Raw genomic sequence first — 9,693 nt, forward strand, 5'->3', positions numbered from 1 at the left:
CTTTTTGATAGGGAATTTTCCAATATATAACTGTAATAGTTACATTTTTCCATTAAACTAATAGTTTCCAAGTTACAGGCTGAAATGTGACTTTAGAAAGCAAAATTGAATTTTCTTAGTAACAATGAACTTTACAATGAATTTTCTCAAAAAATATTAATTTTACGAAAAAATTCAAAAAGTAACTTTTTGGTGGGAAATTTTTCAATATGTAAATTTAATAATTACACTTTTTTCCATTAAAGTAATAGTTTTCAAATTACAGGTCGAAATAGGACTTTACAAAGCAAATTTGGCTTTTTCTTATAACCCTGAATTTTACAACGCATTTTCCCAAAAACTATTTATTTTACAAAAAAATGCTAGAGTACTTTTTGATAGAAAATTTCCTCATATATATGTACTTTCTCTATGATGTACTACCATCTCTCTCTTTCTCTGATGGGAAATACTGAACATTGTAGATCACTACAGTTTTACAAAATGGAGGTCTTCATATAAAAAAGCATTGATGGTGAAAAAAACCAAAACGTTGCAAGTACCAATATGTACCCGAAATAGTGGAATATATTTACTTTTACGATTAAAAGACATTAGTATACTTATCTTGATATACTTGCATTGCAAGTATGATGCAATTTTGATCAATGTAAGTATATCAAATAATATGATAATGGATCCTTTATATAACCACTTAATTTCTTAAGGAATTACATGAATCTACTCCCACACCAAATGGTTGCAATTTTAACCGTAGTATTATATCCGCCTGTGAAGAATCGACTGTAAAACCGACTTCTATAATAAATTCAGTTGTATTTGAAAAAAAAAAAACCCGAACTCATTTAATTGGATTACTGGGCACCGTGCAAATAAGGCAGAACATCGTTAATGAAAGTTTTAAACTGTAAAGTAACAGCGACTACAAGAGTTATATAGTGGGTGCGGCGCTATGCATTGTTTTCAGAAATTATTATGATCAATTTGTTGTAATTTCCACTTTCTTCGACCGATCCAGTACGAATATTAACTTATGAATACCCCGTTATTATTTCTCGTGTTCCGTCCGTTTGTCAATTTACTGAGCGAATAGTAATTTAAAAAGAAACTGCATAATAACTATTTGAAAACACGATAATGATGGATGGAATTAAATTATTTATCGATGATGGGAGAAAGCGACAATAGGGATTCAAATGTCACCGCGTTTATTGATAAATTTGCCGTTTTTTTTTTACTTCTTCGTCATTTTAAATTGCAAATCACTTTCTTTTGGCACATTTTATTGATGCATTTAATATGCATTTTGAATGGTTACGCTCCGTTTGTCTTTAGACATTTAGACATTTTTCTGCGCCGAGGAATATTAATTCGCTCGTAAATTATTGTCAGTGAAAAGGATTTAAATGTATATATTTTTTATTTGCGGCTTGTATAAGTAATAAGTAGTGAAAATTACCATGAACTTGTTGGTTGTGCTTAGCTAGGTCGAACTTTCCAAAAGTTATTAGTTTTCTTTTTAAATAAAATTTCTTCCAGGCAGTTGAGACACAAAACCCTTATAATGAATTCAAGTTTGTAGAAAAAGGTCTCTCGATAATTCACCAAAAATATGACATGACATAATTAATTTCTTCCAGACAGTTGAGGTCTTTCCTCAATTCATCCAACTACAAGTCATTAGTAGCCATGAAGCGAATTATTGACTTCAACTGTCTGAAAATAATGGAAACACGAGTTCAAGTTTTTAGAAAAAAATACTTTGTAAAGTCACATTTCGACCTGTAACTTGAGAACTATTACTTTAATGGAAAAATGTGTAATTATTAAAGTTATATATTGAAAAAATTCGTATCAAGAACCGCTTTTGGAATTTGTTATAAAACAAATAGTTTTTCAAAAAACTGGTTGTAAAAAGCAGGGTTACTAGGCAAAACTATCTTTGCCTGTAAACATAATATATTAAAGAAGCCCTTAATTGTGAAATAATTTGAAACAATAAAACAATTGAAAACTTTATATAAATTAATATAAAAATACTAAAAGCAGTAAGTCTATTAAATATGTAAAGAAATATTTTATTCAGAACATTGAAACCTTCATGGGCCATTGATGATATCCCAAGAACATATATCCTGACTAGAATATTCATATAGAAAGTACTTAAGAAGTAAATTACAGGAACACCTTAAAACTGTAGTTCAATATTTCCCATAAGGTCTCAATCAGACAAAGAGAGATGATAATACGGTCGTAATATAATAATAATTTTAAATAGCCTGTTTATTATCGGATTATATGCATTTACAAAACAAAACAAATAAATCCTAACAAACGGCGATACATAAATACATTTTAAAAGGCGCATGTAGGCCTGAAAAATGTTACATAAACATCCGCCATATTGACGTTGCCATTTAACTGGCTTAACTATAAAGGCCTAAAATAAAATAGTCATTGTACGAATTATAGGTCAGAACAAACCAGAAATAGACATTATATACGCACTTAACTTCTTTTTCCTGTCATCAGTTACGCGAAAGTACTTTTCGGTGCTTAGTCGTGTTGCGCAACACGAGTTAACACTTTGGAAATTAATGCTCGATCATCCTGATTGACGCTTAATCGAGCGCGATTCCTTTTATTCAATCATTTCCTAAGACGGACTTTTGAATTTGTATTATGAGTGAGAGAAAGACAGAGTGCGGTAATTCCAAAGGTTTCTTTTTGCACTTTAAGGGCTTCTAACGTATTCAGGTGAACGACCGACTTAAGGGCATATTGGATAGGTGAATCAGACTTATCGATTTTGGATTACACCTTGTAATCTATAGGATCTTATTGCCCTTTTACTGTTTGAATTATTGGCCCATTGTAGAGTCTTTTGCTATTATTTCGTTACGACAGTAAACGGGTCTAAAATGACCGAAAAATTGGGAAAATATTCAATTTCTTTATCGGATATCAGCTCTCCATCTTGAAATCAGATATTTCTTACATAGTTAATCTGACTATATTCGAGAACCATCTTCTCATTACGTTCGTCAATGATACTGAAGTCTGAAATGGATATTTCTGAGTATTTCTTAGTCTGAGTTGTTACATGGTAATTTTGTTCCAGGGTACGTAATCGTTCCTCAGAAATATTCCAAGTGCTCTGCTCGCCGACCGAAAATGGACTGAAATCCAGAGGCTTTATGTCCAAACGTGCCTCCCAAAGCAACGATTCGTTCCAGAAGCTCTTTGGTAACGCGGAGAACCATCGCGTACCACCTAGGAGGGGATCTTTGACCAATCATGGTGAGTTTTTATCAGGATTTACTGGATGAATTTTAAATTAAAAAAAACATATTGTAGATGTGACCCACCGGAATCCTGTAACTGGGAACGGAGTATCTTCGTGGGACGCCAAGCCAGTCAAGACAAAAACCAAAGTATATAAGGGTGAGTATATAAAGAGTTCATGAAACTTTAATTAAAATTACCTTATTTTTTCTTAATTAAACCCAATTAGGAGCTATAAACTTACAAATTTTATATGCCGATCTCGTTATCCGCGTGTAACTGCAAAAACCACCATACGGAAACGGTTTTTGGTTTATTCAGTGGCTCTCGGTGTGTTTAGCGCAATTACGGACATCTTAATACACACTTGACCATGAAGCAGAACATTTTTTTTATGGTGTATATGTACTAATTACAACTGTTTTTTTATTCTGTTATGGTAAATTTAATATTGATGTCTAAGAAAAAAAATGTGTGAGTTTGTAAATCTTAAAAAAAAATTGTATCAAACCTCTTAGTTTCTTACCTACAAGATAATGCTTAGCTTACTGTCTGTTAGTAGATTCACAAACGTGTCAATTTATAGCAACATCAGTAATTATATTGCTCAATTTTTAACAAAATACTTATGTAGTTTCCGAATTATCGAAAATATTAAACATAATGCCACTCTGTTCATGTAAACTATTATCTTCATATATGAGTTTTAATAAATTTATATCCAAGAGATTTATGATTAAGTCAATACCCCAAAGTGAATCAAACGAGATTTTTGCAAATGACATTAATTAAGGTGAGCATAGGGGCTCACATAGCAGTTCTAATAACTCTAATGATGATTGCGAAAATAATAATTTTTTAGATGGAGGTCAGCCGAAGGTGGTATCAGTATAGTTTTCTTGAATACCGAAATATTTATTGAGTCTGTAGATTTTCCAGATAATTCTCACTGAGCATTGGTAGAGGCAGGATGAGCGTCCTAATTTAAATTATTTTTCCATTGCGTTTTTCCATTTTATCAATTTTTGCCCAACTTCATTCAACTTCTAATTAAAAGGTAAGACTCTTCTTTAAGAGAAATTCAGGCATGCTGAACGTTTTATAAACCAGGAATAATTCCAGAAATAATTCCAGGCTCTTAAATGCCTGGAATAAAATTCTGGAATTATTTTAGAATATTTAGAATCTTAAAAAAAAGTCTAAAACTCAGTCAGATTGCCTCCAAATGACCTAAAGAGGCTTAACAGTAGTTATAAGATTATTCCAGGCAGTCCAAGTAACTCAAACGCCTATAAGAGACTTATAAGAAGTAAAAGATTTATTTCAGGCTTTCAAATGCCTGGAATAAAATTCTGGAATTACTTTAGAATATTTAGAATTAAAAAAAAGTCTAAAGCTCGGTCAGATTACCTCCAAATGACCGAAAGAGGCTTAAAAATAGTTATAAGGTTATTCCAGGCAGTCCAAGTAAGTCAAATGCCTATGAGAGACTTATAAGAAGTAAAAGATTTATTCCAGGCTCTCAAGTGCCTGGAATAAAATTCTGGAATTACTTTAGAATATTTAGAATTTTAAAAAAAGTGTAAAACTCAGTCTGATTACCTCCAAATAGGCTTAACAATAGTTATAAGATTATTCCAGGCAGTCCAAGTAACTAAAACGCCTATGAGAGACTTATAAGAAGTAAAATATTTATTCCAGGCTCTCAAATGCCTGGAATAAAATTCTGGAATTACTTTAGAATATTTAGAATTAAAAAAAAGTCTAAAGCTCGGTCAGAATACCTTCAAATAGAGACTTATAAGAAGTAAAAGATTTATTCCAGGCTCTCAAATGTCCAAGAAAGTCCAATGCCTATGAGAGACTTATAAGAAGTAAAAGAATTATTCCAGGTTCTTAAATGTCTGAAATAAAATTCTGGAATTACTTTAGAATATTTAGAATTAAAAAAAAAGTCTAAAACTCAGTCAGATTACCTCCAAATGACCAAAATAGGCTTAACAATAGTTATATGATTATTCCAGGCAGTCCAAGTAACTCAAACGCCTATGAGAGACTTATAAGAAGTAAAAGATTTATTTCAGGCTCTCAAATGCCTGGAATAAAATTCTGGAATTACTTTAGAATATTTAGAATTAAAAAATTGTTCCACATGATACATATGATAATAAAGCTTCTTTTGAATTTGATGTTTTAAAAAAAATATTAATTTTTTTTCGTGATTTTGTTGTCACTCGTTAGATATTTTATGAAATTTATTGGTACACAGGTCCTAATCATTGAGGAACATTTTGTTATTTTTTTCAATTTTTCGAAAGTACTAACTTGAAACAAATTTTATTTCAACAGTTATTTTTTCTTAGTAAGTCTCATTAACTCTAGGGTAGTAAAATATGTCAGTATAAGATTAATAAGAACATTTAGTTCATTAGTAATTTTCAATACTTTTTTTAACAAGCATAAAGTAAAAAGTGTTTATTTCGGGAGCGATTTAACCGAACTCATTTTTATTAAACCAGATATTATAACAGTGATTTTCTGGTGTGCATTGAATCAAGCCAGATATAGATTTATTTTCTCTAATTAAACAGCAATTTTAAATTACATCAACCTGTTATTATTAATTTTTGTTTTCATATCAGACTTTTCATTTTCTATCACAGTTGTGATTTTATTAGTGTTTTAAAATGATAATATAAACTTTGCAGTGATTCAGTTTTTTTCTCATTTTAGAGTGCCTTTGATTTTTAAAGTATTTTTGTATAAATTTCAGGCGTTTCAGGTAAAGAATAACAAAAAAATCATCTTTAAAAAAAATTACCTTTAATGTACTTATAATAAGATGCCATTTTGTAGGCATGTACCCAAAAATTACCAATTTCTTTAGGTCTCAAAAATCGTGCGAAATCTATATTCTATTTTAATTGAACTTGATTAACAGCAAGCATGTTATTTAACAAAATATCTGCGTTAAGGCTCCAAGACCCAAATGACTCTTTTCGAATTTCATCTCCCGATATTGTGAAAACTACCAAAGTTACATAAAAGTCTTATAAAGGTTTTTAATAACAAATTTTATTCTTTTTAAGTTCTATTATTACAGACAGTATGTGGTAAATCTTTGAGCAAGATCAGAAGAATTATGAATCCCTGATAACTCTGGGATTGTATCACCAATATTCGAATATTCCGAATCTTCTTTCAAAACATTCAAAGCGACACCACAAATAACATTTAAAATGCCTATACCCTGGTCCAATTAACCTACAATTCAAAATAATATTGCATGTGTTCTATATTTTTTAAATAGACCTAAACTGTTAAGCAATCTGACTCATAACATAATGTCTTCTTAATTATTTTTAGAACGTAACCCGGTGACTGGAGAAACCTACTTGATAGCCTGCCCCACAGAAAACCCCACGAAACTGGATGGGAACGCCACCATATACATCAAGAGCGAAATGAGCAAGAACTAAATAAAAGTCTTCCAAAATCGAACTTTATTTAGTCAATTAATATGACTTGACTTATTATGGCCTAATATGATTAATGTATTATTAAAAAAAAAAATTAGTCCTATTTTAGTATATGACTAAGATTTTTTTGATTCGTAGAGGCGCATTTCTGTAGTTTTCAACGTACTTATTAGTTAAGTTTAGTCATGCCCGAAAGCTACGCCACCATTGCAAGCATTTTAAATCATTCATTATCATTACATATGGTAGTTATGCTAGTATTTATTTCATATAATAAACCAAATATTTTATAACCTTATTATATATTTATATTATGTTATATTATAACTTTAATACTCTTAGATTTTTATATAAAATTAATATATAACTGACGTTTTAATAGTAATTTACTGTTCTATTATTATCTCCTATCCTACCTATACTAATACAGATTTTACAATTTCGGAGGTCGTCTTGGATTGTGCAAAAAGCTACAATAAACCATCATTTAATATAATTCTGTATTTTGGTAGAATAAAGGCCAATGTCCATTTCAGCAGGTTGTGTCCAAAAGTAATGGCTCTCAAGAAGTGCAGATTGATTCTGACATATTGAATAAGTACTTTTGTTCGGTTGCTGATATCCTCACAAAGGGTCTCTCTTCCACTTGTGACCCTCTCAAATTTTTACCTACCACTAGTGGAGACTCATTTTACCTCAGCCCCACTACTCCCAGGGAGATTTTTTGCACTATAGGATCGATGAAAAAGAAAAGAGCATCTAGTGACGATGGTATTTCAGTGAATTTATTGGAAAAACTTCTTTTGAGTGCTATTCAGGCTCTTTCTGATGCTATTAATATTTCATTTCAGTCGGGCACATTTCCTCTTTGCCTAAAATTAGCAAAAATTTTGCCTCTTTATAAGGGTGGTGATCGTTCTAGTCCATCCAACTATAGGCCGATTTCAATTTTGTCTACTATATATATAATCTAATTTAATTGAAAGACTTATGAAGGATCGTCTTTTAAGGTTTCTTCTGGGGGAAGGGGTTCTTCGAGATGAACAATTTGGTTTTCTATCAGGGAAAAGCACCTCTGACGCTATGTTTGATTTCTTGTCCAAACTTCTCCAGGGTGTTAATGGAAGAGAGGCGACTGCGGCAGTGTTCTGTGACTTGTCCAAAGCTTTTGATTGTGTGAGTCATAGGATACTGCTTCAGAAGCTTTCTGCTTATGGAGTTAGGGGTGTTGCACTGAAGTGGTTTGAGTGCTATTTGTCTGGTCGCGAGCAGTCTGTGTACCTTAATGGTGACTTTTCTGGTAGGGAGTCTGTGGATTGTGGTGTTCCACAGGGGTCAGTTCTTGGTCCCCTTCTATTTCTTGTATACATTAATGATCTTATTACTCTTAGCATATGTGGACATTTTACATTGTTTGCTGACGACACAACGGTTTTATGGTCGAGTAAAGATCCCAAGCAGCTTGTCAGAGATGTTGCAGCCGATCTCCTGAAATTAAAGCAATGGTGTGATTCCAATCAACTTTTCTTAAATATGTCAAAGTCCCATATTATTGGTTTCAATTTTCAAGCTGAGAGTCTTGATTTTGGTGAGAACGCATTGGACATGGTAGACAATTCTGCATTTCTTGGTTTAGTCATTGATAAAGATTTAAAGTTTTCTGACCATATAATAAAGTTAAATAAAAAATTTGCTTCTGGCTGCTTCTCTGTTAGGGCAACCGTTCATGAACTGGGGAGAGATGTTGCTCGTGATGTGTACTTTGCTTTGTTCGCATTTAAGGTATTCTTCCATTTTGGGGTGCATGTTCAAATTATCTGTTTCAGTCTGTTTTTGTGCTGCAAAAGAGGGCTGTCAGAAGTTTATTTAAGGCCCATTCTAGAATGCATTGTGGTAATATTTTCAAAGAGAGCCGTATTTTGACCCTACCATCATTATTTATTTTGGAAACTGCATGTTTAATATTCAAAATTAAGAACAGTTTTCCAATCCGACATCACAGTTGTCCTAACAGACAGATTAATAATATTCCCCTTCCTATTCTTCATTTTACATCTATCAAAGATTCATTTATATATCGCGGTTTAATGATTTATAATCACATTAGCGTGGAATTAAGAAGTGTTCAGTCTTTGCGCCAGTTTCGTTGTAAACTGAAGTCATATTTGCTTCTAAAAGCCTTTTATTCGATTGAAGACTTTTTTAAGGCTGAGGATGTTGTGCAGTAGATGCTAAGCTTTTAATCTGTTAATTTTAATTTTGAACATACCTTTATGTGTCCCTTTATCTCTGCTACTTTTGTCTACATGCATATATTTTGTTTTATAAAGATTTTGTTTGTAACATTTTTCTCTTGCATTTTTTTTTTAGGCATTTTATATGTTGTTTAAATTTTTTATATTTGTTTTGTAAAATCTGATTTGATTGTATTTATTTTCTGAAGCTTTGCCAATAAAATTCGTGTACATGTACCAAATTTTCGACAATAAGGTACTTGAAAAAAAAAAACTGTTTTGAGAAAAACAGGGTTAATGAGATGGATTGACTTTATATTTTTAAAAATTGTGACCCTTTTTTCCGACTTTACTTATTTTTGGGATTTTAAATCTTAAGAAGGGATTCTTTTTGAAAATGTATTATTAGTCTTCTAAATTGCAAAAAAAATGGACATTGACCCCTAAGCGCGGACATTGGCCAGGCGGTATTAAAGAGCTAATGGACATCGGCCTTTTTGCTACAATAAAACAATCCCAATTACGAAAATAATCTTTATTTATACACGAAATTCGTATTTTTTAGCATTAGAAAATTAATTTTCTGTGGCCATAAATCTTTACTGCTTACGATACCTACACTAAAATAACAGAGAAAGTTAGTTATTTTCTTCATGCTCAGGGTCTTGTATATCTTAACCTTAAACTCTTTACTA

The 9,693-nt window shown here is 31.6% G+C and overlaps 1 protein-coding gene across 2 annotated transcripts in view; it reads left to right on the forward strand.

The window, feature by feature from the left end:
* LOC126736681 (uncharacterized) overlaps positions 1-7,149 on the forward strand; it is a 28,593-nt gene extending 21,444 nt beyond the window's left edge. For both annotated transcript variants that reach the window (XM_050441171.1, XM_050441172.1), the window contains exons 2-4: positions 3,122-3,300; positions 3,358-3,444; positions 6,652-7,149. In XM_050441171.1, the coding sequence (XP_050297128.1) occupies positions 3,122-3,300; positions 3,358-3,444; positions 6,652-6,764 (379 nt within the window). In that variant the 3' untranslated portion in view covers positions 6,765-7,149. The remainder of the gene's footprint in view (positions 1-3,121; positions 3,301-3,357; positions 3,445-6,651) is intronic.
* The last annotated feature ends 2,544 nt before the right edge of the window (positions 7,150-9,693 follow it).

Source organism: Anthonomus grandis, chromosome 5 (genome assembly GCF_022605725.1).
Source record: "Anthonomus grandis grandis chromosome 5, icAntGran1.3, whole genome shotgun sequence".
Taxonomy (NCBI): Eukaryota; Metazoa; Arthropoda; class Insecta; order Coleoptera; family Curculionidae; genus Anthonomus; species Anthonomus grandis.